Source organism: Saccopteryx bilineata, chromosome 4 (assembly GCF_036850765.1).
Source record: "Saccopteryx bilineata isolate mSacBil1 chromosome 4, mSacBil1_pri_phased_curated, whole genome shotgun sequence".
In the NCBI taxonomy this organism is placed as follows: domain Eukaryota; kingdom Metazoa; phylum Chordata; class Mammalia; order Chiroptera; family Emballonuridae; genus Saccopteryx; species Saccopteryx bilineata.
Window position 1 is genome coordinate 175837911 of NC_089493.1, and position 16987 is coordinate 175854897.

The following is a 16987-nucleotide window of genomic DNA, read 5'->3' on the forward strand; positions in this document are numbered from 1 at the left end:
TTAGGCGACCCCTGCGTTTTGGTCATTCGACGCCCGCCAGGGTCGTGACCCACAGGTTGAGAACCGCTGCTCTAAACAGACAACGCTGAAGTACTTTCTATGTAAACATTCTCATTAATTCAAATTTTTTTAAAAGTGTGGCCTTCCAACCCATCTGTCTGGCTGGCTGGGGTGCAGGCCGTCACTGTGCCTGCTGACCAGTCACAAGGTCAGGGCAGGGGCCGGGTGGAAAGGTGTGTGATCGGGCAGCACCCCAGGCTCTGAAGCTCACCTGGGAAAGTGCCCGCACTCGGCCCTGTGGCTCGGCCTTGAAGGCTCCCTTGGGCCAGTGGACCGTAAGGACTTGCCCAAGCGTCCCAACAGTCCTGGCGGGGTGGGCAGAGACTACCCCTCCCCCAGCCTCATTCACATCAAACACATCACGCACCTTCATGGCCTTGAAGAGCCTTTCAGCAAAATACTCAGAGGTGCTCCGGACACACTTCACTGAGGAGAAGGAAGAGGGAGTTATTCTGCTGGCCTCAGAGGGACGAGGGGGTGACCCTTCTCCATTTCCATTCTGGGGGGGGGGGCACCAAATTCAAACCCAGGAAGAACCCTGGCTCCTGACAGAGCGTGCCAGGCCTGCCTGCTTTTATGGCAAACCCCAGATAAAGAAATCAGGAAATGGGCCTGTGGTGATGTGGGTCATACATTACAAAGACCCCCTTCTGTCTCGAGTCTCTAGTCCTTTGGGGTTCCCAGGGAACAGGTGGGTAGCAGCATCTGGCTGGAGCTGGGAAAACTGTTTCTTTAGATTCAGCTAAAGGCAGAAAGACGCTGACCACCAGAGCCTGTGGGCGGAGCTGCAAGAACGTGACAACTGGAAATAGGGCTGGCAAGCGACAGCTGCGGGTCGGAAGATGCAGCCTCGGTCGCAGCCCTCTCCCAAGAAACACACCACCTACAACCCAGGTGCGGACGGCATGGCAAGGGCCTCTGGGTCAGGCATCTGCCTTCCTGCCCCCATTTATCAGATGAAGAAACTGAGGCCCAGCAAGGATAAGAGACTTGCTCTAAGTTGACAGCACATTTGGGAGAAGCCCTAGGCTTGAACCTTGACTCTACCATTGACTAGTCACCGCCTGTCATCCGTCAGCACCCAGAGTACCCCCAAGTCATCATAAAATGACCTCTTGGCAAGTGACGCGGCCTCAGTGAGACGTGGCTTTCCTATCCGTGATATGGAGATAATGACGGTGCCCACTCCTGGGTTTGCTTTAAAGGTAAAAGCCTCAGCCCAGCGCCTGGCTCAGTGCATGCCCCACAAAACCCGCTGTCCTGGCCATTACTTCCCGAGTGCTGGCTAGTGCTCTTCCCTCATCCTGCCACACGCACTGAGGAATGGGCAGGAGGATGGCAGTGCCCGAGGCTCGACTGCCTGCCTCCCTGGCCTCAGCCATGCGCTCTGGCCAAACCCTTGGAACTCACTGACTGTCTGCTTCTCACCTTTCCATCTCCACACCACAGAATTCCCCTTTTCATTCTCAGCCGCCCCTCGTTCCTGGGCCAGAACCCCACTCCCCCAGAGCCCCAGAATGCAACCTCAGGACATACCCACAGCCAGCATCAGCTTCTCGAAGTCTCCGGAGAGCTCTCCTCGGATGCTGGCTTCGATGGGCTTCCCCGTGGTCTTCAGATACTCATCAAACACTGAGTGAGACAGAGAATCAGGGATGTTAAGAATGTCCTCATGGCACTGAGACTAAACAGGGGCGTCAGGAGGAGGGCACAGTGGCCAGGATGGGAGTGCCAACACGAAGGCAGGGCTAGTACTTTGGGAGGCAGCAGAGGTTGTGCCCATCACCAGCTGAAGGACCATCCAGACCACTGTCTAATAAAACCAGGACTAGTGTTTGGGTTGCTGATGAAGTAGCTACCATGCTCTATTAGCAGGAAAGGACAACAGAACAGAATTCTTGGGCACAACCCCAAGGGGGCAGCTGTAATCTTTCCTGGAGCTTACCCAACCGAAGGTGCTGCTTGCTGCGGTTTCCCAAAATGTAAATAAACTGGGCCTCATCTGTTCCCCATTTCAGTTCCCCTGCCTCGTACAGGTCCTGCAGGGGAAGAGGGTGGGCTTGATGAAAGAGGAAACCTCAGCAGACAGGATGCACTGGCCAAGCCACTCAGAACTGATAGTGAATCCCTGAATGTACCAGTAACTGGTAGCCTCAGGACCTTTGCATATACCACATACCTTTTGCCCCCTTTTTTCTGGGAAAACTCTTACTTTGATCTACTATGTATTACAATGATTTCTTTGTATGCCTGCCTCTCCACTATGACATGGACTCCTCCAGGACAGGGAATGTGTTTTAGTATTCTGTACACTTGCCCCTGCAGTGTTACTGGCACACAGTGGAGTTCAAAACACCTGGAATGTACAGTATATATCCAGGGAGGTGTTGTTCATGTGATCAATATAAGCCTGTCTTGCCCAGTACTGTCTCTGTTCATTAGCAATTCATTCCCCAGTGCTGGTTAGAGTGGCGGACATGCAGTAGGTGTTCAACAAATATCAATTAACTAAATAACTGAAGAATGATGAAAACTCCCAAAATACATCTTACCAATTTTATATCTGTTGTATATATCTGTTATATACCTTTGAAGAAAAATAAAAGAAACCCTTTCTTTAAGAAAGCACAATGTAAAGGATGACTGTGACTCAGTCATTATTGGTATTTAATGCAAATGACTTTGCCTCCAGGGCTCCCCTGGGTCCCCAAACTTCCCCCTCCCTCAGGGCTCCCTGGCTGTGTCTCGGGGAGTGTTTACCTGGACATCCTGCTGCACCAAGTCCTCGCTCACTACATCATCCTCCTCCCTGGTTCCCTGGGCAGAGAGACAAGGGACATGTGGTTCAAATACCAGAGCCGGGGAGGCCTGGATGCCAGTGGCGGCGACAGGGAACACTGGGAAAACCGTGGTGGCCCTTCAGTGTCCGGGAGCAGTGACTCATAGCAGATGCAGAATCAAGACCGCAACATCTATTTTGTGGGGAATCACAGTCCTTCCCACTGGCTTTTCCATTCATCCTTGGAGCTGGGACCAATGTCTTTCCAGGTGTCCCCATCCCAGAACATCTCTGAGGACAGGGTCCCTGCCACAAGTACTGCTATGGCCCATAATGCCACCAACAATATCACAAAAGCATACACGTGTGCAGTCTAGTATGGGCTCCCATATCTTAATCCCAATAATTCACCAATTATGATCTGAGAACAGAACCTCAGATCTAAGCTCCCAAGCTATGAAGGCACAAAATGCAATTGGTATTCATTACTCCTCCCAGGCCCTCTGCCCCATCTGATAGAGGAGGACACTTGCAGGGGACAAAGGACAGCCCTACTATGCTGATCGGTTATGTGGGCAGAGGTCAAGCCTGTGCTTATTTCCTCTTCCACCGGCTTGTGCATTTCAGAACCTCAACCCTACTGTTCTCTCTGGACTAAGCTGCAGGCTTATACTAGAGTTTGTGCCCTGTCACCACCCAGATGGCATCAGTTGTTGAGAAAGCAACATCCTGGACTCTTAAGAGACATGACCTCTCTAGAACATGCCGTTTGAAAATGGGGGCAAAGGTTACCCTTTCCCATTCCTGAAGTTTCTTTTAATCACCAGATGTTTTTTTTTTTTTAAATATAGGGTGTAGATGGGCATGAAAGTGACAAGAAAAGAACAGAAAATGGGAGGAGGGAGGGACAGAAACAAAGAAGTGACTGAATTTTTTTTTTTTTTGTGGCAGAGACAGAGAGAGTCAGAGGAGGGACAGATAGGGACAGACAGACAGGAACGGAGAGAGATGAGAAACATCAATTCTTCGTTGCGGCTCCTTAGTTGTTCATCGACTAATTTCTCATATGTGCCCTGACCGGGGGGCTACAGCAGAGTGAGTGACCCCTTGCTCAAGCCAGCGACTTTGGGCTCAAGCTGGTGAACCTTGCTCAAACCAGATGAGCCTGCGCCAAAGCTGGTGACCTCGGGGTCTCGAACCTGGGTCCTTCGTGTCCCAGTTTAACACCCTATCCACTGTGCCGCCTGGTCAGGCGAGGTAACTGACTTTTTATACAAAGCTTTCTCAGGTGTGGTCCCTGGAGCTGGGTCTCAATGCCTGCTGCTCCCACAGACCCCGCGGTCACAGAAACGGCCACGCGGCCGGACAAGTGAAAGATGCAACAGGTGAGACGTGTTCTCTAGACCCCTGTGGTCGTGCAAAATGCAAGTCTACTGTTGCCAAAATTTCCAATTACTGTATTTAAAAAATCCAGAAATCTGGTTTTCTAACAAAATCTTGTCAATGTTAGCAATGAACTAAAAATGTTTTTTAAGAAACCCATTATGGCCCTGGCCGGTTGGCTCAGTGGTAGAGCGTCGGCCTGGCGTGCGGGGGACCTGGGTTCGATTCCCGGCCAGGGCACATGGGAGAAGTGCCCATTTGCTTCTCCACCCCCCCTCCTTCCTCTCTGTCTCTCTCTTACCCTTCCGCAGCCAAGGCTCCATTGGAGCAAAGATGGCCCAGGTGCTGGGGATGGCTCCTTGGCCTCTGTCCCAGGCGCTAGAGTGGCTCTGGTTGAGGCACAGCAACGCCCCGGAGGGGCAGAGCATCGCCCCCTGGTGGGCAGAGCGTCACCCCTGGTGGGTGTGCCGGGTGGATCCCGGTTGGGCGCATGCGGGAGTCTGACTGTCTCTCCACGTTTCCAGCTTCAGAAAAAAAATACAAAAAAACAAAAACAAACAACAAAAAAAAAAAATACAAAAAAAAAAAAAAAAGAAACCTATTGTGTGCGAAAAAAAAGAAAAGTCCTAACTTAGCCAGCTGAATGCAGCCCTGGAGCCCAGTCTGCAGCCTCTGTGTGGTCTCTCTTCTGTGCTGCTTTGGGGGGGGGGGGCAGCAGCGCAGGCAGCCCCAGGAATGCCACAGCCCCGGCTGGGGAAGCAGTGGCCGGAGGGTGGCCGAGAAGAGAGCGGGCGCATGTGGAGAGAGGAAGGTCACAAGAGAGGCAACCCCTGGGAACAAGACAGAGGGTGCAAGCAAAGGGAAATGTGGGTCCCCTGTCTGCAAACCAGGGTGACAGAACAGACACCTGGACTCTCAAATTCTACACCAGGTAAGCCAGAGGGAGCCCATCTCGAGTTCAAGGATTAAATGGGCAGAGGGCGAGGGAGTGCTCAGTATATGAGGACTTCCACCCCAGGAGCCGCCTCACAGGCTACCCTGTCCATGAAGGCAGGGAGGTGCCCACAGCCCTCTGCCTGTACTCTGGTGGGGAGCTCAGGGCAGGACCCCAGGTGGACCAACCTGGAGCAGGACCACGAGCATCTTCTGGAAGTGGCCGGAGGTGTCGCCAATGATGTCGGCCTCCAGGTCTCGCTCGTAGGCTGCAAGGTTGGAACACAAGCTCTAGTCCCATCTCCAGGAGACCCCGGGGATCCAGGAGAAAGGTCCCTGATGCCCCCAAATGACCAGATATTGATTATAAATCCCAAACCCAATTTCCACGACAACCAGGGCAAGAGCCAGGGTGTATTTTCACAGTGCCTTGTACTGACCCACGACACCCTACGATGGAATCGATTTCTCTCCCAACCTGTGCCATCCTCCTCCGGGCAGCAGCATCACTCGCTGGACAGCAGCTCCGCCTCTGACTACTCCCCTGCTTCTGCTCGCACTCCCTCTCCACCCCTCAGCAACAAGGGTGACCGACTGAAAGCCCAAATCTGATCATGGCTCCCCTGCTTCCCACTGGACTTGGAATAAAACATCTCTTTCTGTTGGCCCGTGAGGGCCTGTGCCCTGCCCTCCACTGCTCCAGCCTCACACTGGCCCAGGTCATTTCTGCTCCAGGGCCTTTGGACTTGCTGTCCTCTCTGCCTACCAGGATCTTCTCCTCACTCTTTACACTACTGGCTCCTTCTCATTTCCTCCCAGGACAGGCCTTCCCTGACCACCTGTCTGAGGTAGGTCTCCCACAATTAAAGTTTGAGTCTTATCTCGTTTGCTTCCTTTATAACATAACCACATGTCTTCTCGTGTTTACCTGACCATTGTCTATATTCCCATTATCTCATGAGTCTACAAGCTCTCGGAGGCAGAGACTACATATCCCGAGAACCTAGCATACTGTCCAGCACAGAACAGGACTTACTGGACGAACAGATGAACAGATCAAAGGGAAGGAGGAAAGAAGGTGGATAAATAGGTTCTTGGGGTCTCCACTGCTGCAATCACCCCCATTTCATAACTAAAAATCCTGAATGGCCCCTCCCACCCATCTCACCATCTTTGTATGCTGCCACCAGCTGGTGGATCTGCTCATTGGTCCGGGAAGCCAAGATCTCAATGAGGCACTTCTCATCGGTGCCAATGCCCTGAGAGAAGAGAAGGGACAAGTGAGTCAAGGGCTGGGATGGGAGGCAACCCAGCCATGGGCTGGGATTCTGGACTGGCCAGAGCTATGATACTTCCCAGCATTTAGGATTCTCCTTCCACAGCTCATAAGCTACAATTAGGAAATACTGCCTCGAGAATCAAAAGACAGGGGTTCTAGTCCCATCTCTGCCTGTAGCTTGCTTTGTGACCTCTCATTAAGAAAGTCTGTCTTGGCCCTGGACAGCTTGCTCAGTGGTAGAAAGCGTCAGCCTGGCATGCGGGAGCCCCAGGTTCGATTCCTGGCCAGGGCACACAGGAGAAGCGCCCATCTGCTCCTCCACCCTTCCCCCTCTCCTTCCTCTCTGTCTCTCTCTTCCCCTCCCGCAGCCAAGGCTCCATTGGAGCAAAGTTGGCCCGGGCGCTGAGGATGGCTCTATGGCCTCTGCCTCAGGCGCTAGAATGGCTCTGGTTAAAACAGAGCAACACCCCAGATGGGCAGAGCATTGCCTCCTGGTGGGCATGCCGGGTGGATCCCGGTCAGGCGCATGCAGGAGTCTGTCTGACTGCTTCCCTGTTTCCAACTTCAGAAAAATACAAAAAAAAAAAAAAAAAAGTCTGTCTTGCCTGATCAGGCGGTGGTACAGTGGACAGAGAGTTGGAGTGGGATGCAGAGGACCCAGGTTCGAGACCCCGAGGTCACCAGCTTGAGCGCGGGCTCACCTGGTTTGAACAAGGCTCACCAGCTTGAGCCCATGGTCGCTGGCTTGAGCAAGGGGTTACTTGGTCTGCTGTAGCCCCTGGTCAAGGCGCATATGAGAAAGCAATCAATGAACAACTAAGGTGCCACACTGAAGAATTGATGTTTCTCATCTCTCTCCCTTCCTGTCTGTCTGTCCCTATCTGTCCCTTTATCTCTCTCTGTCTCTATCACCAAAAAAAAAGAAAAAAAAAGAAAGTTTGTCTTTCTGGGCCTCAGTTTTCTCATCTGTCTGGTGAAAAGGCTACTGGTTGTTGTATAATCTCACAGGGAGAGTGAGAAAGTAATGATTCTCACAGTGCTAAGTTGATCAGTTTATGAAATGAATTTGTGTTTACTAGTTCATCAGAAGCAAAGACCATAGCCCTTCATCAATTGCAAAGTGCTAGGTACCCCGAAGGGCTTTAGATCTCACCTGCTTCCTAAGGGCGCCCTGGACCTCACCCAGACTGGGCTGCTCCTCATACCCTGAACAGCCTCCACAACCTCTCCTGCCGTCTTTTCTCCGGACCTTCCCACTCCTATCAATCAAATCCTCTCCAGGCTTTTGGGTCTAACTTGGCCTTTTCTTCTCAGATGACACCCCGAGCCTAGGGCCTGCCCTCCCGACCTCCTTTAGTCACCGCCGGCCTTTGGGTGTCGGTCACCGTTTGCCTCCATGTCCCTATATCCCGCTCCTCAGGACCGGAAGCTGCTGGGGTAGGGTCAGAGCCAAGGGCCCCTGGTCACGGAGTCTGCCTCACACTGACCTCTGTCCCATATCTGTCTGCCTGGAGGAGACCGTGGCACCCTTCTGGGATAGGGCTTGGGCAAGCTGCCCCTTGAAGCAGGGCACATCCACTGGGCGGGCGCAGGGCCCACGGAACCCCCGCTGCAGAGGGCAGTCGCCCCCTGCACCACGCCCACACCGCCAACTCGCACACGGGCTCGGGCTCGCTTCTTACCGAGAGGGCGTCTTTAATTTCTTTGGCATCACAATAGGCAAGTGGCCTCATCAGACCCACAATCAGTCGCTCAAACTTCCCCGTCAGCTCATACTTCAAGTCCGCAATGAGGTCCTGATGGGGGGAGGGGGTGGGGGGAGGAGACGAAGGAGGAAGGGGAAGCGCAGTCATAGTAAGTATTACAGCTAATGAGCGCGTACTCCACACAGGCACTGGGTTCAGTACTCTCATTTAATCGTCACTCTGGGAGGTATGTGCCATCACCACCCTGAAGAAGCAGGCTCAGAGACGTCAGGTAACCTGCCCAAAGTCACGCAGCCAGCAAACGGCGGGGCAGGGTCAAGTCCACAGCGTCCTGCCTCTTCCCCACCATGACTTGTTTACTTGTTTATTGGTCTCTCTCCCCCATCTGTGAGTCCAAGGGGCTGACACCTCCCTCACAGGTCTTATTCACCTACACAGCCCAAACACCTGGCACAGTGCCAGAACACAGCAGGTGCTCTAGGCAATTTGTGGCTGAATGATCCTTGACTGAAGAGAAGAAACAAGCAGAGAAGAGGAGGCCAAAAGAGCCAGCACAGAGGCTGACCTGGAGCAAAAAACTCAGGAAAGACCCTGAAGCTACTCAAATACTCAGGGCAGACACATCTCCCAGCCCACCTGCTACCCTCCGGTTGCCATGGTTACCTTGCCATAGAGGGACTTGTAGCTCTGGCAAATCTCCTGCCTCTGCTTGTTGCTCCGGGAAGTGATCAGCTCCAGTATGGACTCCTTGTCACTGCCTAGAAGAGAGGAGGACAACCGTCACCTTACCTCAACCTGCCTCCAGGAAGCCCACCAGGGCTGCTCTGTGCAGTCCTCAGCCTTAGCCTTCTCTCACGAGGTAGTGGCATCACAGAGGGAGATCTATGGGGACCTGTCAAGCCCCCACTAAGAAGGATCATAGCACACACCGTATGTTAGCTCAGAGGGCCCGTGATTCAGCCAACCCCTCATCACACAAAGAAGGAAACTGAGGCCCAGGGGGAACGAGGACTCACCCAAGGTCTCATAAGGAGCCTGGCTTAGAAAACCCGGGACAGAGTTCTTCCAACAAAGAAGAGTAAGAAGCAAATTCAGGGTAGTGGCTACCCCAAGAGGAAAGACGAGCGGTGTGAGCAGCAGGAGGACCCGCCTGGTGGGGGCGCGGGTCCAAGTGCTATTTCTCAAGCTGGGCAGCAAGTATGTGGGTGAAGCTTCTATTATTCTTCAGACCACTTTGTTGGTCTGGAATATTTCATTATAAAATTGTGAACAGTAATAAAAACAGGAGACGGAAGAATGAGTGAGTATGTCTTCCCATCTCACCCCCACCCCCAACACGGCTCTGGGATGTACCCAGATGTGAGGATGTCCCCAAGCCCCAGTGAAGCCCGTCTCCTTTCCTGTGGCCACACTCCCAATGACCGGGCACCCACCGAAGCCCTTCATGGCGGTATACAGCGCCTCGGCATCCTGGCTGGGGTCGAAGTCCGGGAAGTCGTGAATGGAGCCGCGGTACTTGGCACCCTGTGGAGAGAACAGCAGAGGGTGAGCTGCTGACCCTGGCCCTGAACAGGACTCCCCACCCACCCTCAAGTCACACTCCCAACCCTGGCTGCAGGAGGAGTCCAGGCTGAGCCCCGCTGCCCTAAAATTGAGCATTGATCACAGAAAGCCTGGGAGAGTATGGGGAGGCCTCCTTGGGTACCTCCTATCACCACCTCCCCAAAGATGCTGCCACTTTCCCTCAGGAAGGTAGTTCAGCCGCGCCCACAGCCCTGCACCACCCTCCTAGGACCCAAGAGAGTTAAAAAGCCAGGCTGAGGACAGGGAACAATCCCTACATGAGTAACACAAGCCCTCATATTTTCATGTCACTTTATGATATACAAAGCCCTTTCCCCTCCATTGTATTTTAGCAACTGGGAGTGGCCCTTAAGACAATCTCTATCACAGAAGCAGAGAAACTGAACCCAGAGCCGGGAAGCCTCTTGCCAGGGTCCCTGGAACCCAGCTCTCCAGCCCGCGCCTCTCTGCTCTCCAGATCTAGAAACCCGGCAGCTGCCAGCTTCTGGGGGCAGAGGGTCTCGGCCCAGGGAGCCCAGAGCCACCCTCAGTCTCAATGCCAAGACATGGCACCGCCCCCAGGGACCAATAAACTGAGCTACAAACTGGTATCTGAGGACAAGCTGGCTGGGTCCTCGGGGCGGAGGGGAGCAGAGGCAGAGCCACAGGATCAGGATCTTAGACATCGAACCTGAATGCACAATAGGCTGGTTCACAGAGAAGTCAGATGTGGGTCAGCTACATGGCCGACAGGCAAGGGGACCAGAGAGTAGGATGCTGGGGCCCCAGGCACCAAGCACACAGCTCGGGGACAGGGTACATAGCCTGGGCCAGGTCCGATGTCACAGGCTATAGATTCAGGGAGAAAGAAGACCCAACCCTATCTTTCATGATTTCCTGACCCGGTGGAGAACAGAGACAAGCATACACAAGCATAAATCTTGTGGTCAATACCCTAAGACAGACGCAGAGTAATGTGGTGAAACGGCAGAGGTCGGTCGAGTCCAGCTGGGGGAGGGAACCAGGAAAGGCTTTGTGGAAGGGGTGGGGTGGCCCACACAAACTGTGCCTTAAAGGAGGAAGAAGTGGACAGGCCAGAATGAGCCTCCGATCCCCTCCCGCGTCTCCCAGGCCCTGCACTGCAGACCGGGCCAGGCATTTGAACGCTCTTTGGTTTATGTCTGTAGCTGCTGGCTTCTGGAAGGTATGCACGCGTGGGCGTAGGGTTGCTATTTAAAGTTCTGACAGGGCAGGTGACCAGAAAAGGGACACGGTCCTCTTCCTGCCATCAGCGAACCCCTTGCAACCTGATCACAGCCCTGGGCAGAGAAGAGTAACACATGCCAAATACCCAGACCAGAGAACAGACACTCCCTCTAGAAAGCTCTGTGAGTGTCTGTCCTGCTCGCTGATGTATTCCCAGCACCGAGCAAAGGGCCTGGCTCAACGAGGCACTCACTAAATACTGTGTCCTAGATGAATGGGTGCATGAATGCATGATGACTGAATTTGTTCTGAGCAGACCAAAGACTTCCTGGAGGTGACATCTAAGCTGCATCCTATGGAATGAGAAACAGCTGGCCTCAAAGTGGGAGCTGGGGGGTGGGTGGGTGGGCAAGATGTCATACAGAGAGGACAGCATGGCAAGGACCTGGAGGCAAGAGCAAGCAACATTCAGGGAAGCAAGCCCAGACGCCTCAGTGCTCAGTGCGGATTCCCAAAGTCGCCAAGATCATGAGATTGGAAATTGCCCGGAGGGAGCGAGGAGCAGAGAAGATAGAAGCACGTCCCCAGGATGAAGGGCAGAGGTCTCAGCAACGGCAGCAGGCTGACACCCCTCTCCTGTTGCTGCGCCCCCACCCCTACCCCGCCACACACTCTGCGGTGGTGGAGGCAGCGTTGGGGGAAGGGGCTGCGGCTCCAAGATGAGGCAGTGTCACCCAGGGGGAGGAGCAGCCTAATGACTGACACAGTCTTGATCAACACGTCCCCTGAGAGACAGGCTCAGCGAGCAGCAGGGCCAGCCTTCCGCATGGGGCTTTGCACAAGGATATCAAATCTTCTGGGGGATTACTGGGCAGGTTAGTTACCCCAGGACCCTGCAGGATGACAGCCACCAGAAGAGGGGGGCTCAGGGAGCCCTAGCACGGGTCACATTTAAAGACACAAAGATAGTCCTTCAAGTCATCCAGGCCCAAGTGTGCCACCATTGGTCATTCTCACACCAACTTGGTGAATTCTGCATCTCCAAGTGTTACCTGTGTCCCCCCTTCTCTGGCCAACAGGTTCCTGGCCTCAGGTGCCCAAGATCGAGGGGAGCGGAAAGCAGCGGCCAGGGGACTTTCCACCCTGAAATATTCAGCAGGTCCCGGTGCCAGCTGGTGAGGAGCCTGAACCCTGGGGCTCTGAGGTCTTGGACCCCATCCAGGCTGCTGTTAGAGCAGGAGTGCCTAGGCCTCCCGGGGGCAGAAGCGGCCTCACCCAGCGAAGGCTGCCGTCTGGGACTCCCACCGGAGAGCTGCCCTGATCAGACCCGGCCCAGGCCTCATCTCTGCACCCCCTGGAGTTCCAGGCACCAGCACCTGCCCCTCCCTCTTGCCTTGTCCTCATAATGTTCTTATGCCCATCATCACGTTCACATCCAGACAGCTTGTGCAACTGAGGCCACGGAGCCATGCCTCTGGGACCTTTCTATGACCCCACACTATCTTCCCGTCTCTGTGCCTCCCATTCCCCTCTTCTGCAGGGAAGAGGGAGGACAGCTATCACAGTAGAAGTGGGGGGGGGGATCTGGACCAGAGAAGAGTGAGAGGCTTGTTCTGTGTGCGTAAGGGGTCACACCAGAAGCAGAACCAAGGCGCTAGTAATTGGGAGCAGTAGGCACAAACTTGGAAGACCTGTCACACTTCTCTGGTATTGTCTTCTGCAACTTCCCCGCCTCCCTAAACCTTTGCACTCCAAGAATGCTAAGTTACAGTTACTGCATTCGCACGCTTCTGGCCTTCTGCTCCAGCATCCCCTCTGCCTAACACATCAGCCTCTTGCTCCTTGCGCGTAGCTCCTCCGGGCAGCTGTCCCCGTTCTTTCCACCTGTGTGCCCCCAGAGCTCTTTACTGCCCCACCAGAGCATCAACACCGTGCATGGGGGATTCCAACTCAGCCCATAGGCCCAGGGACCCCTAAGGCTCTGCCACCCTGGGATTCTTGCTCGCCAGAGGATCTACTGGCCTCTGACTCATGGCAACAAGAAACTCCAGGTCAACCAGAAAGGCAGCATGGTCTGGGAGCTCTGGACCAGGAATCCAAGGAGCTGAGCCCTAGGTCCTGGCCCCTCTGGTCTCCCAGGGCCTGATACGTCTACATCAGTACCCTAGGACCTGGCAATTTGAATGCCCCTCAGGAAGTACTCAAGGATGACTACATGTGGGAGATGAGGAAGTCCTTGCCTTGGAACTTTGCCCATAATCTCTACTATTCTCTCTTCTTGTCAAAGAGACCACCTGGGCAAAGCATACTCCTCAGAAGCTGACAGGGAGGCCACAGCTAGGACTCTTTTGACTGTACCAATCCTATATCATGTGATACACTGTGCTCTTCAAAAACTGAATAGATATCCTAAGGCTCTTGTTCATTGGGTGGACAATGAAGACAGGGATGAAGTTTAGTTTTCAATGAGCTCAGCCACCTTGCAATGGAAACTGAGGCCCAGAGAGGGTAAAGAATTCATCCGAGATCACACAGCTTCTGTATTATGTCCGTGCCCAGCTCTGTGATTGAAGTGAGGGACAAAGGGCCAAGTCAGGTGTTCCTTAGTTTTATTCTCCCCTTTTGATCCCATTGTTGTAGTGACTATGTCTCTTTCTCTAAAGTCAGCAAATGGGGATTTCTCTTGGGCAAACCCTGGCACAGAATGACAAGGACAGCCTGACCAGGCGGTGGCGCAGTGGACAGAGCTTCAGACTAGGACGCAGAGGACCCAGATCCGAGACCCCGACGTCACCAGCTTGAGCACGGGATCACTGGTTTGAGCAAGGCTCACCAGCTTGGACCCAAGGTCGCTGGCTTGAGCAAGGGGTCACTCACTCTGCTGTAGCCCCCTGGTCAAGGCACATATGAGAAAGCAATCAATGAACAACTAAAGTGCTGCAACAAAAAATTGATGCTTCTCATCTCTCTCCCTATCTGTCCCTATCTTTCCCTCTCTCTGATTCTCTTTCTGTCTCTTTCAAAAAAAAAAAAAAAAGAACAACAAGGACCAAGCTCTATCCTGGCCACACACAGAATTAAAAGTTCCGAGACACCTCAAATTCTCCTACCTAGCAGAGTGGCCACCAGCATGAAAGACTGGGGTCTCCTAAGCCAGGGGAACTTAATTCCTAATGCAGGTGGCAGGGAACACTTTCGCCTGCAGAGAAGACCCCCCAATGCTTCTGCCTGTCAAATATTCATTTCGCTTCCTGGGGGAACCACTCTTGGGCCATGAAGATCAGTTGGGACCAACTCCACTGCCTGGATCCAAGCTACCCAGACCCAGCCAATGAGAACCAAACCTCAGACTTTTCCTGGAGTCCTGGGGATAAATTACGTTGTTTCCTCTAGGCTTTCCAGGGAGCAGAATGAGAGCCTGGAGCTGCTGGTGACGAGTGTGCCAAAGCAGAGAGGCACCTGCCCAAGAATGAAGCCACCCAGAGGAATCCCAGTTCAGAGGCAGAATCCTGACGTTATCATTTGGGCCCCTGGATCCAGCCCGACCTGAAGGCCTGGGCTTCTTAGTCATGTGCACCAATACACATCCTTTCTGCTTAGCATGTTGTACGCTGCCACGGGGCACTTGCCTGAAAGAGCTGTGATTTGCAAGAGGAGCTAGCAAAGCCTGAGAACCTGTCCTGCTCCTTTCCGGCTGAAGGTACTGGGGATCTCTGCACCACGCCTGTGGCTCTAGGAGCCCAGGCCCGGAAGGCAGAGCACAGCCCTCAGCAGGGGAGACTGCTTACCTGTGGTTTGGCCATGGTGTCAGGTTCTGCAGCAGAAAACACTGTGGAGAAGAAAGAGACCCCGTGAGACTCCTTGTACTTCTCTCCCCTCTGTCATTTCCCCCAAATTCGCTCACCCTTCCCTCCTTCCAAGGGAGTCTGCTCCCCCTGCTCCAGCTCTTCAGGTTAAATGACAACCTGAGGCCAGATGGGTTTTCCAGAGGACAATGGACAGACCAGCCGGTATCCAGACACTCCCACCAGGATGGGATAAGGGACTCGGAACCCAGCAGGGGAGAGGTCGCCACCACTGACCACGCGATTCCTCCAGGCCGCGCAGGGCACTTTCCCAGATATTTCACAGCAATTCTTCCCGGCATCCAATCCCCCCCCACACTTTTTTTTTCTTTTACAGGGACAGAGAAAGAGTCAGAGAGGGATAGACAGGGACAGACAGACAAGAATACAGAGAGATGAGAAGCATCAATCATCAATTTTTCATTGTGACACCTTAGTTGTTCTTTGATTGCTTTCTCATATGTGCCTTGACCGCGGGCCTTCAGCAGACCAAGTGACCCCTTGCTGGAGCCAGTGAACTTGGGTCCAAGCTGGTGAGCTTTTTGCTCAAGCCAGATGAGCCAGCGCTCAAGCCGGTGACCTTGGGGTCTCGAACCTGGGTCCTTCCGCATCCCAGTCCGACGCTCTATCCACTGTGCCACCGCCTGGTCAGGCCCGATCCCCTTTCTTATAGAGGAGAAAACTGGGGATGGGTGGAGGGGTCAGGGAAGTTAAAAAATAATTTGGCTAAGGTCACACTGCTTAAAACTGAATTGTACAAAGTCCAGATGCCAGAGCTGCACCGTCTACACCGTGCACGCTCTCTTTCCTAGTCACCAAGACCGGTTCTAGAAACCAGGGCTTAGCGGTCCGCACCCGAGCAGACTCGGGGGGCCCCGGGTCACCTGCTACAAATACCTGGAGAGCTGTGGTTCCTGGGTAAGTCAATAAAGACTTCCTTAGCATCTACGCTGACAAGGCACTGCTCTAGGCACTGAGGATACAGCAGTAAATACAAGAGTTTAAAACCCTGCTTTTCTACAGCTTATTCTGTACGGGAGAAGAATACAAATGCATACGATAAAAACTATGGAGAGCCTGACCTGTGGTGGTGCAGTGGATAAAGCATCGACCTGGAAATGCTGAGGTCGCCGGTTCGAAACCCTGGGCTTGCCTGGTCAAGGCACATATGGGAGTTGATGCTTCCAGCTCCTCCCCCCTTCTCTCTCTCTCTCTCTCTCTCCTCTCTAAAAATGAATAAATAAAAAAATAAAAAAAATAAAAAAATAAAAAAACTATGGAGAAATGATAAAGCTTGGCCAGGAGACAATGACAGTGTCACGGGGCTCTCATGGACCATGTGGATACCTGGGTGCAGTGTGGTCATGGAGCTCAGTGTGACTGACATACAGCAGGGAGTGGGGGCAGGGACACTCGGAGGATGTGGGGTCAGGGGACCAGTGCCTGAGGCCACTGTAAAGACTGTGCAATTTTCTCTGATGAAACAGAAAGTCACAGGGGGGGTAATGACTGAGGGGTATGACTGAACAAACAGGGCACACGATGTCATTAAAGGAGATGCCAGGACACAGGTTCTACACTAAAGGAACAAGAAACCATGAGGATGAGACATAGCTTTGGTCAAGAGCAGAGATCTGTTCTCAGCAAATGGTGGCATTCAGTGTACAAGATAATAGTCGGTAATACTGTGGTAACTAGGTACGGTGCCAGGTGGGTGCTGGAAATCCTGGGGGACCACTCTGTAAAGTATATGATCGTCTAACCGCTGTGCTGTACACCGGAAACCAATATAAAAGAATATCGAACGCAAACTATAATTGAAAAACAAAACAAAACCAAAAACACCCCAAGTGTCTCACCTAAAAAGAGATGAAAAAGGGGATGTAGCTGGTTTGGAAACAGGAAGAAACAGGGAGAGGCCGGGCTAACGAGCACCTCCAGCAGGACGGCAAAGATGGAAGTGAAGCCATCGTCTCAGAATAAGAGGAGAAAGGACAGTTCTTTCCACTTTATGGAAACGAGGTCCTTTTAAATTGTCTATGGAGTGCTTTTTGCAAGTAGAACTAACAATGCTATCAGACACTCCGTAAGACCCAGCAGGAGCCGAGCTCGGAGAGGGTGGACACCAAAGACAGTTCAGCTCAGTGCTTCCTAGTTCTGCACACCAGCTCCCCTCCCCCCCCCACAGAAAAATCCCACAATCCTGCCCTAACTGTGGGGTCCCTGGAGACAG

The 16987-nt window shown here is 53.2% G+C and overlaps 1 protein-coding gene across 2 annotated transcripts in view; it reads right to left on the reverse strand.

Annotated features, from left to right (window-relative positions):
- ANXA6 (annexin A6) overlaps positions 1-16987 on the reverse strand; it is a 56243-nt gene that overhangs the window by 29474 nt on the left and 9782 nt on the right. For both annotated transcript variants that reach the window (XM_066273044.1, XM_066273043.1), the window contains exons 2-11: positions 14698-14738; positions 9574-9664; positions 8804-8898; positions 8117-8230; positions 6324-6414; positions 5345-5424; positions 2821-2877; positions 2006-2099; positions 1597-1692; positions 428-486 (exon numbers count right to left, since the gene is read on the reverse strand). In XM_066273044.1, the coding sequence (XP_066129141.1) occupies positions 428-486; positions 1597-1692; positions 2006-2099; positions 2821-2877; positions 5345-5424; positions 6324-6414; positions 8117-8230; positions 8804-8898; positions 9574-9664; positions 14698-14712 (792 nt within the window). In that variant the 5' untranslated portion in view covers positions 14713-14738. The remainder of the gene's footprint in view (positions 1-427; positions 487-1596; positions 1693-2005; positions 2100-2820; positions 2878-5344; positions 5425-6323; positions 6415-8116; positions 8231-8803; positions 8899-9573; positions 9665-14697; positions 14739-16987) is intronic.